Source organism: Amia ocellicauda, chromosome 2, assembly GCF_036373705.1.
Source record: "Amia ocellicauda isolate fAmiCal2 chromosome 2, fAmiCal2.hap1, whole genome shotgun sequence".
NCBI classification, from domain to species: Eukaryota; Metazoa; Chordata; class Actinopteri; order Amiiformes; family Amiidae; genus Amia; species Amia ocellicauda.
The window spans coordinates 2235059-2256942 of record NC_089851.1 but is presented as its reverse complement, the minus strand read 5'-3'; the positions used below and the strand labels follow the sequence as shown (position 1 = coordinate 2256942).

The 21884-nt window shown below is 43.0% G+C and overlaps 1 protein-coding gene across 1 annotated transcript in view; it reads left to right on the top strand.

The window, feature by feature from the left end:
* The window catches only part of LOC136712167 (scavenger receptor cysteine-rich type 1 protein M130), a 50524-nt gene that overhangs the window by 9377 nt on the left and 19263 nt on the right, over positions 1 to 21884 (top strand). The window contains exons 7-10 of the mRNA XM_066688700.1: positions 177 to 488; positions 606 to 644; positions 11639 to 11852; positions 11985 to 12151. Coding sequence (XP_066544797.1) covers positions 177 to 488; positions 606 to 644; positions 11639 to 11852; positions 11985 to 12151 — 732 coding nt within the window. The remainder of the gene's footprint in view (positions 1 to 176; positions 489 to 605; positions 645 to 11638; positions 11853 to 11984; positions 12152 to 21884) is intronic.

Sequence of the window (21884 nt, the reverse complement as noted above, 5' to 3'; positions counted from 1 at the left end):
AGTACTTATAGAGTGGAAATTGTCAGAGGGGACATGCTTTATGTAGAACACAAATAATTGTGACGACTCGAGTCCCACAGATTCCCAGCATCCAGGCAGTCAGGCTTCATCACCTCTCATTTCCCAGGGCTCCCCAGGGCTGTAAATACTCTAAACTGTCTCTCAATGGTGTCCAGGGCCACGGCTGAGGCTGGTGGGGCCGGAGGGCCGGTGCTTGGGCAGGGTAGAGGTGTGTCTCAGGGGGGTCTGGGGGACGGTGTGCGACGACTCCTGGGATCTCCAGGACGCCCGTGTGGTGTGCAGAGAGCTGGGCTGTGGCTCCGCCCTCTCCGCACTCCAGGGGGCCCATTGGGGTGAAGGTAACGGGACGCTGTGGCTGGACGAGGTGAGCTGCAGGGGCACAGAGAGGGCTCTGCTGGAGTGCCGCTCCTCCCCCCCGGGGAGCCATGACTGCACACACAAGGAGGACGCCGCTGTGCTCTGCGCAGGTACGCTCTGGACTCGGGGCTGGAGGCCGTTCGGCTCACCTTCAGTCCAGCAGCAGGTGGCTTATTGCTGAGGATCATCGCCACATGAGTTTGTGATGAAGTGTCTCTGTGTTGCAGGACCTGATGCCCCTGTCACTGCGGCTGATCCAGCAGAAGGTACAGTTCAGGCTCTCAGTGCAGTCGCTCCGTATTGTGTTCATATCCGTAAGGCTGGGTCCTTGTTCAGCATTGACGTCTCTTGTTTTGCTTGTCTCCCGTGGCTGCTGGTGGGGGAATTTTCTGAGGAGGTGTAAATTGAAATTGATCATTAGCTATGACTAAACATTATTAGACTATCACCTTTTTAGTGATAATTAGGCTCCTATATGCAGATATTATACAGACATCGGACATTCCAAGTCTCCCGGAAGGTCCAGGAGTCTCCCGCATTTTAATAGCGGCTCCCTGACGCCTGCAAATTATATACAATATCCCAGAACTTGCTTTTGTATTGAGAGCGAGCGAGAGAGAGTTCAACAATAGTAACAATGGCCTGAGCTCTGAGGTTTACAGCAATTAAACTCATATAAATATTGTAGTGTTTCGGGGAAGTGGCCATGACGGGGACTCAAACCCTGGGCTCCCTCGCCACAGTGCAGTGATCGTAATGCATCACTAAAAGGCCCAGACCTCTTAGTGAGGCTCGAGATCACTACATTACCCTCTGGCTACAATATGATAGGACTTTATAGTGACTGTCCTGTTCCTGGACAGAGACCAAGAGCTCTGAAAGTGTGACCTGACCAGCAACAAGCTGCTCTACAATATCATCACCACCTGCAGTAACAGCAGTAATGAAATCCAAACTGAAACAAGAACATGAGTGTGAGACAGATGACAAACCAGAGGAGCCGAGTGTCCCACTTTTGGGTTTCCAGTTGCTGACCAGTGAGTCCCAGTTCAGTCTGTGTGTGAAGAGGTGCGTCCTGCTCTCAGTCCCAAAGAACCAATCAACATCCCGGCCTCCGCTCTTCATAGGGCCTTTAGAGACTTTTGAACAAACTTAATCTGCAGCACAGACGTGTGGCCCTCAGTGTCCTGGTACCTTAATGGATGTGTTCAGGTCTGACTGTCATTATCTTACACTCAGTAATACAGCTTGATATTAAACTTTGCTTCATCAGTATTTGATTTATTGATTCAACAACCCTCTGTTTGAGATGATATTTTACTTAATGAATGTAAACAGTGAATTTCAACCTTAATAAAAAATAATATAAGTTTCCATGTTGTATTTGCTGTCTCTATGTTCCTCTGCTGCTCTCTGTGGCTAATTGACCCTCTTATTAATGTGATTGGGAGCAGGCCATATGCTGAACCTCTGGAGCTGCTCTATGGAGCAGAATAACCCTCAGCACTGTGCAGCTCTGTCATTCAACTGCAACAATGGGCTTCATAGCATCTCTTTGTCTCACTGGCTGGAATGGATTTCACTGCAAAAGACAATCAGGGACAAAGTTCTGAGCTCAAGAACAATTGTATCCTTTCACAAAGTCTCAGCTGTGTCCTTGTTCACAGTCCTTCAGTAAAGCCCAGCAGCAGCACACAACACATGATTGCACTGTGATTGTGAAAGAAGCCTGGGCCTATATGCACAGAACATCTCAGAATTACTCCCAAGAATCACTCTTAAAGTTAGTTTAGGAGTAAGATTGTGTGTGTGTGTGTGTGTGTGTGTGTGCGTGTATATTTATCTGTGTGTGTGTGTGTATATTTATCTGTGTGTGATTGTGTGTATTGTGAGTCTTGTTCACTTCCCCAGAGCTGGGGAGTCCTCCCGCTGTCAGTGGATCCACAGGGGCTGCTGAGGGCTGACAGATGCCTGTATGAAGCCCGTCTCACTGCCTCAGTGCTGCTCAGCAGTGGCTCCTCCTGCTTCTTCCTCAGGGCGTCACTGTGCTGGTTACTTATGAGGGAACCCTTTCCCAGTTCACTCCTCTGGCCTGGAGCTCACATGCTCCACTGCAGTCACACTAACACACCTAAACACACACACACACACACACGCACACACTGCAGCTCAGTACAGCAGCGCACCCCTGTCTATTCCCTCCATCTCTGAGCTCCGTGAGCTCTGGGTGCTGAAGCAGGTGCTAGAGTCCCAGATTGTCTCTGACAGGAAGCTCTCACTGCGCACAGAGGAGCTGCCTGGGGTCCCGGGAGTGACTGCGCCTCAGCAGCGCAGTCCTGTACGCAGCTCTGTGCATCACACAGGCACCCTGAGCTCTCTGATCAGGCATGGCGATCCTGAGCCTGAATCTGAAGAGCCGCTGAGTGAGCCTCTCACACAGGCAGCTTCAGCTGCAGGAGGACGACATGTAGAATCAAACGACAATGTGAGAAATGCTTACAGTCAATGATAATATAGACTACACAAGGGCATCACATTCATAACAGGCCTGTGCCAAGTTGTTAAAATGAAAACAGACAGGATCCCATCTGATATATACCTCCCCAAGGATTGCAGGTTCAGACCCTTATGGCAAGCCACATTATCATTTAGATATATCTTTAATTCATTTAAAGATCCCTTTCTTAAGATCTCTTTGCAGCTCAAGAATATGTTGAGCTGCAAAGAGACCTTAAGAAAGGGATCAGGAAAGCAAAGAGGGAAATAGAAAGAAACATAGCTCTTGGAGCTAAAACTAATGCAATAAGAGGTACTAAAGGGACTAGCAGAGTTAAAAACAAACAAATCACCTGGGCCAGACGGTATATTTCCAACAGTACTTAAAGAAATGAGGGAAATTATTTATAGGCTGCTAACTCAAATATTCCAAATGACACTTAGAACAGGGGATGTGCCGACTGACTGGAAGACAGCAAATGTCAAACCAATTCACAAGAAAGGGGACAAAACTGAGCCAGGAAATTACAGACCGATCAGTCTCACCTGTATCACCTGTAAACTGTTGGAAAAAATTATTAGACAGAAAATAGAGGAGCATCTTAATGAGCAACCAGACTCATTCCAGGGAAAGTCCTACTCGGAGAGACTGAGGAACTGAACCTTTTCACCCTGGAACAGAGGAGACTATGTGGGGACTTGATCCAAGTCTTCAAAATCATGAAAGGCATCGACCACATCAAACCATAGGAGCTTTTACAGATCAGCAGGGACACACGCACCCGGGACACAAATGGAAATTGGGTTTCAAGGCATTCAAGACAGAAAACAGGAGACACTTCTTTTCACAGAGAGTAGTCACAATCTGGAATAAACTACCCAGTGATGTGGTCGAAGCTGAAAGTTTGGGAACATTTAAAAACAGACTGGATAGGATCCTTGGATCACATAGATATTAATGGACATCAAACGAGCACGATGGGTCGAATGGCCTCCTCTCGTTTGTAAACTTTCTTATGTTCTTATGTTCTTATGACACAAATGGTGCCCCATAGTGCCGTGGCTGAGATTAAGTCCATTTGGTCATGCACGCTGTTTCACACGGGCCCAGATCACACAAGAGCTGTGAAGATGTCCGGCCACCACCATGCAGATTAGAGACTAACCTTCTCAAACTTTGATGAGGGTCTGCAGGGTTACAGAGCGCCCCATACAATGTGCTCGATTTCTATATGAATGAATCAATTGATACAGGTAAGACTAATTTAATAATGTATCAACCATATTAATTACACAGGTTATGAATGTATGTACATTTATTTTTTATTTATTTTCATATTTTCATATATACTTTCAGATTTGTTCCCAACATTAGATAACAAAAGACCCAGCACTTCATACGCTGAGCCGAGTAGGTTATACTTTTCATTTTATACATGTAATATCTCGCCAGGATGTGTGATGTTAAATAATGGACGGCTTTTTATTTTGTGTTTTTATCAGATGACCGGCCGGTGTCAAGTATTTTCAGAAAAGAGGGTGAGTGAGACCTTCATTGCATTACTCCGCCAGGGAGCCGAGATAATATTGCAAGACCAGTGAATTGTACACATGCATGCATTTATTGTCTGAGATTGTCAGACCGTGCACAGCCTCGGTCTGGCCCTCCAAGAGAGATCTGCGCACACAGTTCGGCCCCGATGCATGCTGGGGTCTGTAGTGCTTAAAGGGCTGTAGTCACGGAATGCTGGGAGATGTAGTCGCCTACGTTTGAAAGTAACCTGGCTGCGGCATCCATCCTATGGTATTAATTTATACATGTCTCGATTTAAGACACCGAAAGTGCTGACGAATTTGAATCAGGAACACCAGATCTAAGAAGACATCTGCATTTGAACGGTTATTCGCCAACAACACCCTGTGAGACCGCAAGTTAGGATCCTGGACTCCCAGTGCATCACCACCCAGCGTCTTATCGAGTGAAGAAGTGAGTTGGCATCTACGGACCTGCCTGAGTTGCTACATAAAGTGTTGAATAATCAAACACAGGTCATAGAAGGTCAGACAATCTTAATTAATGCCTTAGCACACTACATAAACAGGACTAATAAAAGGACCAATGACGTAGACATTCATGAGCAGGAGACCAAAAGACCTAGAGAGAATGATCCTGATACGAATGATGCTGAGGCAGATTTAGCTTTACAGAATTATTCAGCTTCAATAATTATGCCAAGATATTTGTCACAATGCATGATATTATATAAAATATGCTAGACCGGATTTCCGAACGCATTAGACCCCAGGATGTGGTACATTTGGAGCTAAGAGCGGACTCATTATTTAGCAGTGTTTTTACCATAATGAGAGGTGATGAGTTAGATGTTGAGGCTTTTCTATCTAGTGTCAAGCCTCCATCTTGGCCGATGAAAGTCTGGTCTTGGTCATTAATGTTGTTTGTAATCCTGAGGGTGGTGCTCGTAGGAGATTGTCAAGTTGTCTCAAGAATTAAATAATTCATAAGAATAAGGTAATACGGATAACAAAATATGTTTTGCGTATAGTATAATAAGCCTGCTCAAACCTAATATAGCTGCAGAGCAGGTTTTGCATGATGCTTTGCAAATGCATCAGGCAGCAGTCCTATCAGAACAGATGGTGGCTTTTTCAGATATCCACAAATTTGAGGAGGTAACTGGTCTTAAGATCGTAGTCTGTTACTATTGTGAGATAAATTATGTGTTTGTCCCATTTTAAACTCACTCCCCCAGACGTTGTTTCTTTTCCTTCACGAAAATCATTACTACGGTATTAGAAATTTGAAGGCTTTTTTGCTACAAGGGTTTAATGATAGGAAGAAACATCAGGTCTATGTCTGTTACCATCCACAATGTCGAAAGAGTGAAGCTCCCACAGTGCAGTGTAAGGATTGTTTAAGGATCTGTCGGTCCGCTTTGTGTTTCAGTCAAAATACCACAAAATACCTACAGATTCAAAGTTATACCTTTCACCTTCATACAGCTCTTTCCTGAAGCTGTTTTGTAAGCGTAAGTCTTTGGACTACAGAAAAGGTTTCAGGTAGTGTACAACAAAAAGAGTTATTTTGCTGGACTATAATACATTACCCTATGGATATGGATATTGACGGGTTTCGATAGCAGACTGCAACACCCCTTTTCATGTATTATATCGGGCCCTTCCAATTCCAGTAAAAGCTTTTTTCTTAAAAGGCTTTTAGAGAATTCGGCAACGGCTATAACCCAAACTCTCGATAACTTAGTTTGGTGTTACTCATGTTGGCAGCCTCTGTACAATGAGCTAATGGTTAAAGTTACCCGGAAATAAACGTAATTTAATAGTGATCGACGATCTCATGGAGACGGCCAGTGACAATACCGAAGTGGAGAAAGCTATTACAAAATATACACACCATAGAAATTTGAGCATCGTCTATCTAGGTCAAAATTAATTTTTTCTAGGTAAAAAGAGTCGAACGATCAATTTAAATGCTAATTATATTATTATTTTCAAAAATACTAGAGATAAGCTGCAGGTGAACACTTTGGCCCGGCAAATGTACCCCAGACAATCTAAATTCTTTTTGGAATTGTTCGAATCGTTCGAAACTAAAAAACCTTATGGATACTTGCTAGTGGATTCAAAAGCGCAAACTCCCGAAGACTATCGACTCAGAGCAGGCTTGCTGCCCCCAGATTGGCCTGTAGTCTACGTGCTAAAGAGAAGAAATAAAAAATAGAATGTCGGCTAGGATAAGAAGAAACCTATCGCTTTTAAAAATATTATATGAGGGTAATCCTCGTCAGAGGAAAGCTGTGTTGTTGGCCACCGCTTCTGATCTGATGAAACTTTATGTGAAATCGCCTTCTGCAGGGTAACATACCCTTAACAGCTTTTCAACTGGGTAAACTAAAAAAACAAGTCTGTTATCATGGACCTCACTAACAAGAAGTTATCCATTAAAAAGAAGAGAAAGGCTATTAATCAGAAAGGTGGTTTTATCGGACCCCTCTTGAGCATAGCCTTGCCTTTCTTAACCAACCTTCTAGCTTCCAGATCTGTATAGTAGCGATGGAATACACCCAAAAAATGTTTTTGGTACCTCAAGAACAACTTGACAAACTAAGAAAAACCCCGCAGCCTCCAGAATCCCTCCGACAGACTTTGGAAAATAATCTAGACTCTGAAATGAAGTCTATATTGTCGCGAAGCGATTTAAATCCTTATGAAAAAGTGCAGCTTTATACAGCCACCTTACAAAGATATCTGAGTATCATTAAACAGGGTGCAAAAAGCCAGAGTACTCTAACTTTAATGTTGCCTTCGGAGAAAGAGCAGCTTTCTGAAAGTAGTGATGTTATTGAAACAAGAAAAAGAAGAGCGTGGAGAGACTGATGCGGTTTTATCAGATGTATTGAAAAGCATGCCTGTAAGAAGTCAAAGAAATGCAAAATATATTCAACATAAAATGGTTAACACTCTCGGGTGACCTCCTGGAATAAACAAGGTGAATTTATCTTTAAAGGACGGGTGATTAAAGGATCGCACATGTTTGATTTGATCAAGAATGTAACGAGTTCTAATAAGATTCCAGATAGTAGGAGGTCTACAAGGTGGAGCGATTTCCTCCAAGCTTTGGCATGTCTGAACATGCCTCAATCAACAATCCCTAACCAAACCACCCGTCACAAAATACGTCTCTGTAAGGCTGGTGAAAGTGGCTGGGCTGAAAACCCTGCTTTTCATTACTCTGTCAGAATGAAAAAATGAAACCCTCATCAAAACATTGATGGGCGTCTTATTAATGGGCATAAATGAGTACTTATAGTTGGAAAGGGGTAAAGCAAAGTCGTTGTATGTAATGTTTGATTATTTTATTATGATGTATATCCATATTTTGACATGTATTACAAAATTTTTACAACATAATGAATTTTCTTTATGATATCTGAGGCACCCCATCACGGAGGGCCAGCGGGGCATCCACACCCAAGGTCTGATGAGCCATCGCCACCCAAAGGCTATTGATGGTCCAACCCCCCGACCCCCGATGGCCGGTGAGAGGCCTCCTCCAGAGGGAAGATCACAGCCAGCAGCACCGATAAAGAACTTTCTGATCTCCTTGCTGCTGTAACAACTATACTGCCTGGAGGGGAGGCAACCATTAGGCCTGGGCCCTAAGCCGTGGACCCCCAGAGATTCATTTTCTCCTACATGCCATCCATAGGAGTTTTTTTTTTCTCTCCTCTGTGCCTAAATGGTTTATGTATTTAAATGTTCACTTACTTTATTTTAGATCATGTAAACTGTTTACAGGTCTATATTTATTTATTTTACTTATTATATTTGTGTATTTCTTATTCTGTAATGTTTTTTTCACAATTTTACAACATAACAAATTTCCTTTTATGATATATATATTCTTATTCTGTAATGTTTTTTCACATTTTATAATGTAATGATTGTAACGGATTATGTCAAATAAAAATGCTTTTGTATTAAAGCATTTATTTTCTTTAACATGCATGACATTTTTTTAAATCTTTACAAGAACAGACATTCTGTATACATGTTAAGTATTTAACATAGTTATTATTAGAACACAAGGTTTGAACAAATCGGGACACCATTTTATCATTTTTTCCTAAATCAGTACCGCTCCATAACTTCTGTGTAGGGGAGACCTTTAGCTCTATGATATAAGAAAAACACACAGTGCTGACCGCAGGTTGTAGTCTGTAGACTTGCACTTGGCGACAGTTATAGAACATAAGAACATAAGAAAGTGTACAAACAAGAGTAGGCCATTCGACCCATCGTGCTTGTTTGGCGTCCATTAATAACATCCATTAATAATGTCCGTGTAGACATAAAGGGTGTAAAATCCTGCACGGATATCCACGGGGTATGGGGCTATTATATCCTTAAATTCCTCCTCTTTGTTGGCGTAAAACCCTAAAATCCGGCCTAGGTTACCGTGGGTTTTAATTCTTATCCTAGGTGTGGCCTCCATGTAAACTTTATTTTTAATCGAACTGTAATGTAATCTGACAGGTTGTTTCCCTCCAGAGATCTGTTTGTTCATGTCTTCTAATAATTTTTCAATATTTTCATAATAGGAAAATATTTAATATTGAATATATAATATGAAAGTCCACTGTTTTTTAACTCTGACGTCCAAAATTGAAAATACAGAATCTTCATGGCGTACTACAGCCCAAGTGTGGGGACCCTCAGATTTGTCGCGGTTTGTTGGTGTCAAATCCAGTTACAGAAACAATCCAGAACATTCCCCATTTTCAGGTGCTTCAGTTGCTTTCAGCCTCTGAGTCGGTTTCGTACAAATAAAATTCCTTCTCCTTGTACTCTGCTTTACTTTCTTTATGGTAGAAATATTCCTTCAGCTTGCCAGAGGTTTTTCTGCTGCCCTCATCCAACTAGTTGAACAGCTGTTTGAGTTTCTCTCTCAGCTCTAACAAAATTTCATCTATAATTTTCTGAACCTGCACAGGACAGACATGCAGATGATGATAAGATGATGCTTTGACTAGTGCTGATTTCAACCAAGGTTTGTTCAGTTTTTTGTAAAACTCCTTGAGAGATGGAAATAATATGTTTCTGGTTCAAACAGACAGCTGTGTCTCATCTGGCTAGGATGATTCAATTCACACCCCAGGCAGACTTCTTTCAGGGCTCAATCAATGAGAGCGTTCAGTATATACACCAGGGCATTCTTAATAATTCTACTTACCTCAGCGCAGACCTCAGGCCTAAAACCGTCGCCTTCGTCAAGCTCCCTGGCAGGTTTGATGGTTATTGGTTCGCTCAACGTGGTTTGAGGTGTTTCTAGAGCCTTACTACAGCTCTCCTGAGATGCAGCCACAAAAGCAGTGATGTTCGGGGTCTCTTGAGCCTGGGAGTCAGTGGTGTTGGTCGGTACTTCCATTGAGCAGTTGTTTCGTCTTGAGGTAGTGGCGGGCAGCCACGATAAGAGTGCTCAGGCAGGTATAAAATATCCGGAAATTCTGGTTACAAAAGGCGTAGACATCTCCTCACCATCCCTCAACTCAAAAAGCTCCAGACCGACATATCCCTTGTCCATTTTAAAACAGTAAACCTGTCTTGTCTCATCATCTTCCAGCACCCAGATTAGGTCGAGTCTCACATCGTATCGTGAAGGCACCCTAGCCCTGGTTTTCCTCTCAGGGGTTTTCACATAGATACAGCTGGACATGCTGAAGAACCAGAATCACTTCACACGTATAGAGAGAAAAATATCTATTTTACTAAAGAATCAGTCTGGCTTCAATAGAACACTTTTGGAGGGTTTGAAAAACAGTTGAAGACCAACACCACCCTGTACATTCCTTCGGTGCCCTGTCAACTCCGCCCCCAAATATTCGAATTCTTCACCAACCCGAGGTACAAAAGGCATAGACATCTCCTCATCACCCCCACTAGTTCAAAAAGCTCCAGACCGACATAACCCTTGTCCATTTGAAAGCGATAACCCCTTTGGCTCTGTTGAAGAGACAGCCTCGCAGCTCTCGCTTAGGTAAAAATATCTATGTTACTAAAGACTCTGGAGGGTATAAATAGAGCTCTTTTGGCGCTTCACACATATAGTGAAAAAGGGCTATTTTACTAAAGAATCCGTCTGGCTTAAATACAACTCTTTTGGAGGGTTTGAAAAACAGTTGAAGACCCCCACCACCCTGTACATTCCTTCGGTGCCCTGTCAACTCCGCCCACCAATATGCTAATTATTTAGTGACGCGGTACATGTCCCCTAGAAAGCGGCCCCTCGAGTTCAACTCAAGCTCAAGGTCAAAGGTAAAATCCCCCACAGGCCCCCCTTCCAAATAAGTACCTTTATTACTACTAACAACTACTGGGAGCAACGCCGAGGAGGCACCCAGAAGGAGAGAGTGCAAGGAGAATATTAGAAGAAATCCAGCGAGAGGTGGGGAGGAAGAGAGAGGTGCAACGAGATGTGTTACAACACTGGAGAGTGGAGATCGGGCAGGAGGCACAGGACGGGACCAGGCCGACCACGTTGCCGCGGGTGGAAATACAACACCGGAAGAGCAGCCATCTTGTACTGCAGGACCATGCAGCCCCCATTGAAGACGCAGCACTCAGTAAGCCCACAGAAGAGCAGCCTAAAACCAAGTCGGGACAAGACATGTGGACTGCTGATACACAGCTTTTACAGCTGATCAAGAGACTGTACAGCAATGCGTGCATGTGTTAGAGGAGGGGTAGATAAGCATTGACAATAGCGGCGGGGAAATAGGGCTTGAGACTGTCCGGGACCAAACTGCACAAGGCGCCGCCCAGGCCCCGGAACCATGGCCTACACCGCCGACCTCATTCCCGGGCTGCCCTGTGGCGATGGCCGGCCAGAAAGAGCTAAAATCAGGGCGTTATGATGGAAAGGTCTCCTGGGAGGCCTACAAGGCCAAGTTTGAGATGGTGGCTCGGGCCAATTCCTGGACTGCTGAACAAAAAGCCACACAGATATCGGCCACATTAGAAGGGGAGGCATTGCAGATATTGTTGGACATTGGTGATGACGAACACCTAGACTATGAAGCGGTCAGTCAAGCTCTAACCTACCGCTTTGGGGGTGCCAAACCCGCCCTTCTCCTGCATCAGCGACTGTCTGCCCATTTACGCCGCCTGTGGAGCCTTTAGGCCAATACACCATGGATATTCATCACCTAACCCGAGTTCCCCCCAGCAGTACAAGAGGGCCTAGCTGTAGACGCCTTCCTCCACGGCCTCATTCCCGATGCGTTCTGCCACCAGGTCCCCCTTGCTGCTCCCCTAACACTCGACGCTGTGCTGTACCAGGCCAAGCTGGTAGAAGTTATCCTGGGGGAACAGTCACCGCGACCCCTGGCTCTTCCGTCCCCGCCCCGCTTCAACGCTCGTCGCATCCAGGCCCCCACAACCCGGTAACCCTCACCGATGCCAGGGGACAACCTACCGGCACTAAGGAAACCTGACACCCGCATTAATTGACAATGCGGGCAAATAGGGCACATCCGTCTGTATCGTCCAACCTGCGCTGCCATGTCCCCTGTCAGGAAACGGGCTGGGGCTGTTGTAATAGGGACGCTACCGGTCCAGAAGGATGTCCCAACCCTGTCCTCATCGGCCTCGCTGCCTGCCCCAAGCCCATTGGAAACGTCAGGCCCGGTTGCGCCCTGGGCTAACAGCCTACGCCCCCAGAGCAGCATGGCCCAGGCGTCGGGTGAGTCCCTGGGATGCAATGACTGTTATGTGATGCTCCGTGTCGACGGTGTCCCTTGCTGCACCCTGCTGGACACCGACTCAACCTGTCACCCTTATTAATCCCGGTCTCTTGAGGGAGGGCAAACAATTGCAGCCGGCATGGGCTACCCTCACCACGGCGAGCAACAAACAGGCCACCATGCACGGATGGGCCTGGATGCGTTTGGACATCAGCCGGACCTTCCTGCACGAAGTCTGGGTCGCCGCCATCCAGGAACCTTTTATCCTTTGGACTTGTAAGAGAATTTTGAATTGCTTGGTTTTTCAGTCAATCTAAATAAATAGATGAACTGAAAACTCATAGGTCAATTGGTTTCTCTTCTAAGATTCTTTTTAGAGGGAAGATGCGGTCAAGTCACAGATGTGCAATAATCATTTATTTTGACAAAAATAGGAAACTAATATCATTCAATTATATTACTGAAAATAAGTAATATTAAGCTTCTGCTGGATTACAGTAAGAAACAGATAATACCCATTTTCTTCTCTCCTCACAGTACAGCTTATAGGCCAGTCTGGTCAGGCAGGAAGTGGTGTGTCTCTCTCTGTCTCTGCTCTCCAGCTCTGTCTTGTGTCTCGTTGCAGGATGAAGAAGTTAAGAGAACTCAAATTCTCTTTGTTTTCCCTTTTATAAGGTTTCCTTCCAACCAATAGCATTTTGCCACCACCATGACTTGGGTGCCTTATGCTAAAGTAATTTAGAAGTGGGGGTCATTTCAGAGGACTGGTCCCTTTTGGTCTTCTGGACATACAGATAAGATTACCAGGGGCTACCAGAGGCTACCAGATAAAAGGGAGGAGGTCTGTTTCCTCTACCAAACCAGATGGTATAGAATTTCCCATAGAAAAATATATTCTAATAAATAATATCTTACAGTCCCCACCTTGGGAGGGAAAAACATTCAACAGATGTTTGACCTTTCAGTAAATAATACAATAATATAAAAAGAATGCAGAACAAAACAAAACAAAACAAACAATAAATAAAAACATAGGAATTACAAAATACAAATAAACATTTAGTCAATGCACCTATTATATGTAGTTGTGAGGTAGATTGGATTTACCAAGCTTATTACGTGAAACTAATGTCTCACGCCAAATGGTGATAACATCACTATAATAAGTACATATTATAGGACATAGGTAATAAAACATACACAAAGTAACAATTAACACAGATAAAAAAGTAGCACCTTTAAAAGCAAAATCCCACCAAGAATGTTTCCATCAGAAATCAAATGAAATCAAATACCCCCTGTTGAACTGTTTTGTGATTGATTTTTTTTTTTTTTTTTTTTTAGTTTAAGAATAAATATATTAGAAAGTTTCAACAAAGGCTCCATATTCTATAAAACCTTGGCATCATCATGTTTCAGGATCTCTGCAAACATAGCCAGCAACGTGGGTGCGTAATTTAAGTCTTGCGGAATATAAGGCAAGGGCAGATCACCAATCTTAATTGCACTTATGGTTTGAACACAGAAAGTGGAGTTAGTTATTCGACATTCCAAATTATTGTACAAATAATAGTTTGTTGTAATGCACCACGTGTGAGGTACAGCATGTAAGGTTGATAACTTGGAAATGTTATTAACCCTAAACTGTAATGAGTCTCCAGTAACGTAACATGTACACAACATAGTAGAGCGATAGGTGATTCAACATTCAGTATCATCCACAACATGCCATGAGGTTCTCATTTGACCTACAAATGGAGGTAATTGTCGTAGAGTTAATACTTTTCCATGTGCAGTAATACCTAAATCATACACATTATGCAGGGACTTCATCACATTTTCAACTGTATACAAAATAAAAACAAAACCTATAGTCTTAGTGTCTATATGTGGTTTCAATTGGTAACACTAACAGTTTTCAACAGTTCTGGAAATTCAAGTGGCAGGGATTGACAAGTTTGTGCATCATATACATCACAAACCAAGTGTCTATTAACTACAGATCCAGTAACACATATTATAGAGGTTAAATGAGGATAACACAAATGGATCTGTACAGCAGTTTCTACATCTAAGTCAGATTATCAACATTCAGGACAAATTTTAGGCTTGCAATTCCCATAATGGTTATGGAGTCTCATGTTTGTTTGTAAACTATTGCAGCATCAATGACAATCCCCAGGAAACCAACGAGGAATAGCATCATGGTCTCCATTTTCTCTCAGGAACACCTGAAAGATCAAGGGTAGCAGTTATCACTTAACAGTTTTTATCTGATTGATGTGAAACCATTTAAGAGTATCTTTGCCTTTTTTCCTGAATTTTAACTTTGTACACTTCTGGACTTAATTTGTCCACAATGAGGAATGGTCCATTCCAATCGGCTTCTAAGGTATGGCGATTGTGTTTGTAATTTTGAACCATACATCTGTCACTAATTTGCAGTTCTTCTTCATGAACTTTGGTGTCAAAATATTTCTTAATTTGTCTCTGTTTGTGGCCTAATTGTTTAGCTACAAAGCGTTGCATTTGATCTACAGACGCTAGGCAATTTCGTAACCAAGTCACATTAGCAGGATGCAGGATGCAAGGTGCAGGATTCACCTGTAAGCAGACAAGACAGTGGTTACATGCAGTGGTCATGTCAGCTTTCATAGTCGGCCACCAGTAGTACTGTGTAATCTTCTCTAGTGTCTTTTCTACAGAAAAATGACCTCCTACTGGTGAGTTGTGAAATAGGTCAAAAATATCTGGAGCTAATTGTGAGGGAACACAGACTACAGGGTATTCAGATTGTGGGATGTTTACCATGAGGACTTTGTCAGAATCACCCGCACCCACCAGAGTACTTTTGTGAGACCAAAACGTAGGTTGTGGAAGCGGTTTCTCCTGCAAATGCCAGTGAATATTAGTCTGGATGTCTGAATCTAATTTTTGAATCTCAAAAAGAGACTGTGAGTTCACCAAGGCAGAGACTGGTAGGCAATGGATCTGGCAAATGCCACGGACCACAGTGTCTAGCAGCAAATTTAGCACACCGATCAGCTTCATCATTTCTGATATGATGTTCACCTCTATGATCATTTCTCACATGGGCCTTAACTTTCAAAACAGCAATTCCACCTGGTCTAGACTGAATAGAAGACCAAATATGCTGTAGTAAGGAAGCATGTTTCAAGAGACGATCATCTGATGATCGGAAATTGTTTTTGGCATAGAGAGGTATCAAGGTACATGCAGTAACAACATAAGCACTATCTGTATAAATATCTGCAGAATCATCAGTTATCCTAAGGGCTTCTAGAAAAGCTGCCAATTCAGAATATTGTGACGATTGTCCTGGACAAGAAAATGTAACAGTGAACTCAGGGAACAAAACTGCAAAACCTGCTAGCAATCTACCAGAGTTCTTACAAATGTATGTTGATCCATCAATATACACATTCGGAACCTGTGAACGTGGCTCAAAAACAAAAGGATTAGGCAAAATATCAGTGTCAGGCAATGGACACTCATGTGGTTTACCCTGCATAAGCAAAATTTGTGGAATCAATGTGGTTCGTTTACAATCAAGGTCTAAGTCACGTTGCAGCATTAACAAAGTCCAATGCGAAAGTCTCTGTGATGAAACTAAAGTATCTGTTGGCTTCAATAACAAGTTCAGTGGGGTATGCGGTGTGTGCAGCACCACTTTGTTCAGTCCTGTAATATAAGTGAAATGTTTCACTGCCCAAAAAGTCGCTAACAAGTGTCTAGTGCACGTATCATACTGTCTCTCAACACCCTGAAGACACCGTGAAGCGAAGGCTACTGGTTTCAGCACACCGTGGCGTTCTTGACAAAGCACGGCAGTCAGTGCTTCTTTGGAGGAGACCACCTCTAGGTGAAAAGGTAGTGTAGGGTTTGGAGTTAGCAGCACAGTAGCTTGCACCAATGCTTGTTTTAACTGTTCCACAGCTTTAGTGTGGTTCTCTGTCCAAGTTTCAGTACTGTAGAAATCTTCAGACACCTCTTTTCGCAAAAGTTCATACAGTGGCTTTGCAAAAGTAGCAAACTCTGGAATAAAGTCTCGTTGGTATCCCATCAAACCTAGGAAAGAACGCAATGCAGTTTTAGTGACAGGCAAAGGCAACTTTGTGATTAGCTGAACCTTGGCATTGTCAGGTGATTTCCCCTCTGGAGTGAGAGTAACCCCTAGATATGAAACAGAGTCTTGAAACAATTGCACTTTCTTTGGGTTGATTTTCAAACCTGCTTGTAAAAGGAGACTTAAGAGTTCATCAAAGAGCTGAAGATGTTCTTCTTCTGTAGTTGTAGCGACCAGTAGATCATCGACGTATTGGACAAGGCACTCAGGTCTGGAAAAACCTTTTATAGCCTCAGCCATCCGCTTGTGAAAAATGGTTGGAGAATTATACAAACCTTGCGGTAAGCGAGTCCATGTGTATTGCTGATTGTCAAAAGTGGAAGCAAATTTGTATTGGCAATTTTGAGCAAGTGGAACGCTCCAGAAACCATTGGAAATGTCCAGCACTGTGAAGACCTTACTGTCAGTTGGGACACGGGACAGTAGAGTGGCAGTGTCTCTTCCAATCGGTGCACAGGTAGGTGTCACAGCGTTGAGTCGCCTGTAGTCCACAGTCAGTCTCCAGGATCCGTCTGCCTTCCGCACAGGCCAAATAGGAGAGTTTGTTGTAGAAGTACAATGTTTTATGACTCCTTGCTGTAACAGAGAACTAATAACAGTTGCAACCATTGATGTCTTCCTCCTGACCCACATTACCACAATCATGCTCATGCCTGGCAAACACATCAGAGTATTTTGCTATTATTTGCCTCACTGCATAATTTTCATTGAATGGAAACGGTAATTCACCTGGTGATTTAATAGTACATACTGCATGTGAATCACTAACAGTGTACACAACATTTCTGCCTCTGTTAAACCAAATCTGATTATTAGCGTAATCAAGTATTACACCTTCTCTTCTCAAGACATGCGAACCAATAATTGACTGACCCTCAGGTAAAGGCATTAATATAGGAGACCAAGTTGTTTAATAATCCCCTATTTTCAAATTACATTTTATACCCTTCATAGCAGTAGTCATGTCTCCCTTAAACCCAGATACATTAGCTGTAATACCTGTAGATAATGTGTGTGTGTGTGGAGATTGAGCATGTAGGACAGACACAGAAGCACCAGTGTCTAAGAGCATGCATTGTTGTGGGCCTCCGTCAACAGCTGCTCTTAAGATCGGCCTATTCCATGTGTCCCGGTAGAGCTTCGTTTCTACCTTCAGGGAGGCCACGCACCCCTATGCATGCTGTGCATGGGCTGCTTTCCCTATGAAATCAGTGCGCAGTTGTTGCACTTCCTGACGCAGAAGCTGTAGCTCTTTCTGCGGATACAGGGGAGGAGTTGAGTGCTGAGGAGGAGCCGGTGCTGCCTTTGACTCATCATATGTGAGAGGAGTCACGTTAGGCACCGCCCCTCGGGGTGTCCCGGCCTGTCTGTTTGACTTGGGGTCAGTGTGAGTCTGATCTCCAGCGCGGTCACTTCTGCCCCGTTACGCTTGTAACCAGAGTTGTGTTTCTTTTCCCAGTCAGGCCCATAGTCAGGCCCAGTGTTTGAAAAAACATGAGGCCCCTCGACCTGGAATAGTTTTTCACAGGATTCTTTTTCAGTTTTCCCCTTATTATCAATTTTAACACATTTCCAAGCTCCTTGTTTCACTAATTCCTGTGCTCTGCAAATTTTAGGAAACAAATTCTGCCAATCCTCAGTTGCATCAGCTGAGATGCCCAGGATTGCTTTCAAATCAGGGTGTAATCCATGTAAAAAGGATTTCTTAAACTGTTCATCATATATATCATCATCAATTGTATCCAGAAACAAATAGAGAGCTCGTTTTCTCAGAGCATATGCCCTTACATGTTCGCCTTTTCTCTGTGTTGCAGAATAAAATGTACTTCCCCAATCTGCTGCATCCCAGCCACAAGCTTCGCTTATTAACTCTAAGACCTCAGTCCACGCAGTCGCTCTCCCCACTTCATCAACACTTAACAGGGATTTTAAAGTCGGAGAACATGCAGCTAAAACTATTGTTTTCCAATGCAGGTAGTTCAGTTGTGGGTGTAACTGAATGCAAGATAAAAGTCGAATTATTAATTCCTCTAAATCTGTCTCTAGAGTAATTGGACCCAAATCATCTCTGAAAGCTCTCAGTTCCAGAGCAGTCAGACGCTTAGTTGTCTGAGGCTCATTACTGACTTGAGGATCATCAGAGCTGTCTGTGTTTTCTGAATTACTTCGTCTTCTTGTACTTTCATGTATTGGACTCGGCCTTGTGTCGCTCGTCCTTAACATCCTGCGTTTCACTGCAGCCCGAGTGCGAAGCACACAGACGGGAGCGGATTCAGGATTGAATTCACAGTCCCACGCCTCTCTCTCTACCTCTTCCCAATATTCATCATCATCAGAGTCCAGTTCAGGACAACACGGACCTCCGACAGCTGCAATGATAGCAGTTTTCATGCCTAGTTTGGTTTTTAAGCGCATTACTATCTGTTTACATGCGGTGTGATTACTTTGGGAATCATTGAACTGTTGCTGTAAAGTGCGGCTCTCTTTTCTCAGACTCTCATGGTCAGATCTGCGCAGCTCTTCATCGAAACACAACATTACTGCTCACTGTCTGCTTCTGAAGTTTCAACTCTGCATTTTGTAAAAGCAGGCAGATTTCTCATCGCTAACACGTTTCAGTTTAGTTTCTACCTCGGCAGAATGATCAGATAAGATCTTAACACACTGAGCTAACCCATACAGAGCAGCTAATTTCAGTTGTGACTTCTTCACTTTTTCGTTTGTTAACTCCGCTAAACAGGACTCTGTTCTGTAATGAAGTGCTCGGACTCTTCTTTATCGCGTTTTTAATTCGGTCCTTATGGACACACCGGCTTGCCTTCTGACACAGATGATCCATGTTTGCCTCTGTTCACAGAAGGTCACTTTTCAATCACTCGCCCACACTTTATGTGGTTTTCCTCCTTGGAGTTGAAATGACTACACACTCCTCAGGTCAATGATCAGTTCGTACAATCCTGGCTTTGCTGACGACACCGTTACGCGAGGTTCGTCTTTCAGGCAAGAGTCGGATATACAGGCTATTCTGTCAATGACGCACATTAATATCCAGCGCTATTCTGTCAATGACACACATTAATATACAGCGCTATTCTGTCAATGACGCACATTAATACTGCAGAGCAATCTGTGACTTGTAGCAAATATCCGTCATCTCCCCGTACTGGCCACCACTATGTAAGAGAATCTGGAATGCTTGGTTTTTCAGTCAATCTAAATAAATAGTTGAACTGAAAACTCATAGGTCAATTGGTTTCTCTTTTAAGATTCTTTAAAAGAGGGAAGATGCGGTCAAGTCACAGATGTGCAATAATCATTTATTTGGACAAAAATAGGAAACTAATATCATTAAATTATATTACTGAAAATAAGTAATATTAAGCTTCTGCTGGATTACAGTAAGAAACAGATAATACCCATTTTCTTCTTTCTCCTCACAGTACAGCTTATAGGCCAGTCTGGTCAGGCAGGAAGCGGTGTGTCTCTCTCTGTCTCCCTCCAGCTCTGTCTTGTGTCTCGTTGCAGGATGAAGAAGTTAAGAGAACTCAAATTCTCTTTGTTTTCCCTTTTATAAGGTTTCCTTCCAACTAATAAATATATTCTAACAAATAATATCTTACAATATTTAGGCTTCATAGGCTTCATTAAACTTTCTAATCTTAAACTCTGCACACCTTTAATCCTCTTCTGTTTCCCTATTGACTGACTCTGATTTTGCAGTTTCACAAGTACTACATAACACAAAAATTTAATATATACTCTATAAAGTACTTATCTATTTATTTGTCTGACACCTTCATCCTCACAATTTGCATCCTACGATACAATAAAATAACTTATACATCTACAAAAAGATAATGACTACACACACAGGGAAATTAATTTCAAAATGTTGATCACTGAAATTTGATAAACATGTGAGAGCAGCAACCTTTAATCAAAATCGTGCTTTCTTCAAAGAATTTAAATAAATCCTAATTGACGACATTGTGTATTCAATCACTAACTCGGAGATACTGAGTCTTATCAGTTCGTGCCTCCTGGCCTTTTAATATCTCAGCTTTACTGGACTGGAGAAGCTTCCTTATTTTTTAAGTGTGAGATTCCAAGCCTATCAAAATACACACTTATGCACACATGCACACACACACACAAGGCTGTGCATGTACACACCTATACACACACAGTGGGGTAACTGATTTTCTCTTACCTGGAAGTCCAGCGAGGAAGAGGAGGAACACAGCCATTCTTGTGTTAGTGTCAGCAGCCATTCAGACAGTCATAGAGAGTGGGTTCTTCTGATGCAAATAACTGTGTTGAGCTACTTCTCACAGTGCGATGTAATTTATGCCCCAAACAGCAGCGCTTCCTGTGGGAGTGTAGAAAAAGTGACATCACCCTCTGAAACTAAGCTTCTGGGAAAATGTTCCTCATCACTGCTGAACAACAGCAGCTCACAAGCTCTCTTGCTAACAGCTGCACCGTACTTCTGTTAACCTGCTTCTTAAAACAGCCTGCAGTCGATTAAACATATCCATTGATCATCCAATGAGATTGTCTAGTTCAGGGGTTTGCAAACCAGTCCTGGAGTACCCCCTGTTGTTCCAACCTAGATCTTAATTATTTAATTGAATGGTATATTGCTTTGTTAGGTGAATTAAGGATTCAATTAAGCAATTAAGACCTCAGTTGGAACAAAAAACAGCAGGGCAGGGGGTACTCCAGGACTGGTTTGAAAACCCCTGGTCTAGTTCCTAGTTGTGTATTTTTCAGTTTCTGTTGCGGTTTTATCCCAGGCTGGGTCAGTCACTGAAACAGGAAGAAACACAAGTACCGGAAAGCATGTATCTGCACTGGGCAACACTTTACACTGTACAATTCATGGGTGGAAGTACTGAGTAACCACTTGTGTAATTACAATGTAGTTACAAATAGTTATAACTCTACTGGTTTCTTATTAGTGTTGTTATATGTGCAAATATATACACAAAAGCATATATAATTACACATTACCTACATTATAACGATTCATAACTGCAATTTTAAACGACTGTAAGAACAAAAGTAATTACTAAGTAATTATACCCAAAAATAACAAAATTCAACACTATTCTGAGTGAAGACGTTCCTAATCTTCACCCCAGTCCCGCTCGAACCAGCAGCAGTGAGGGGCTCCTGCTGTAAAACAGCAGCTCCTCCCAGAGAGCCAGCCAGCTCTGCTCCCTGCACCTGCACCTCTCGGTGTCTTTCATATAAGGTCACACTGAGCGCTGCACATTGTAATTGGCTCCTATGAACCCGGCCTGTACCTGATCTTTACCAAACAAGGCTCTTGGCCCCGACACACACAGCCGCTGTGTATCTTGCCCACCCCGTCGCTGTGAGCTGTTAGACACAGCAGAGACTGAGAGATGTCAGCGCGTGATTATTGATTACTCTTCACACAGATCAGCGAAATGTGGCTTCTTCTGTTCATCTCCATCAATTTCCATCTCACAAGTAAGGACCTTCTGTTTCAATTCATTATATTTGATTTTAAATTAGTGATGAAGCTCCAACTAAATGCCTTTATTCCTATTTGTCTG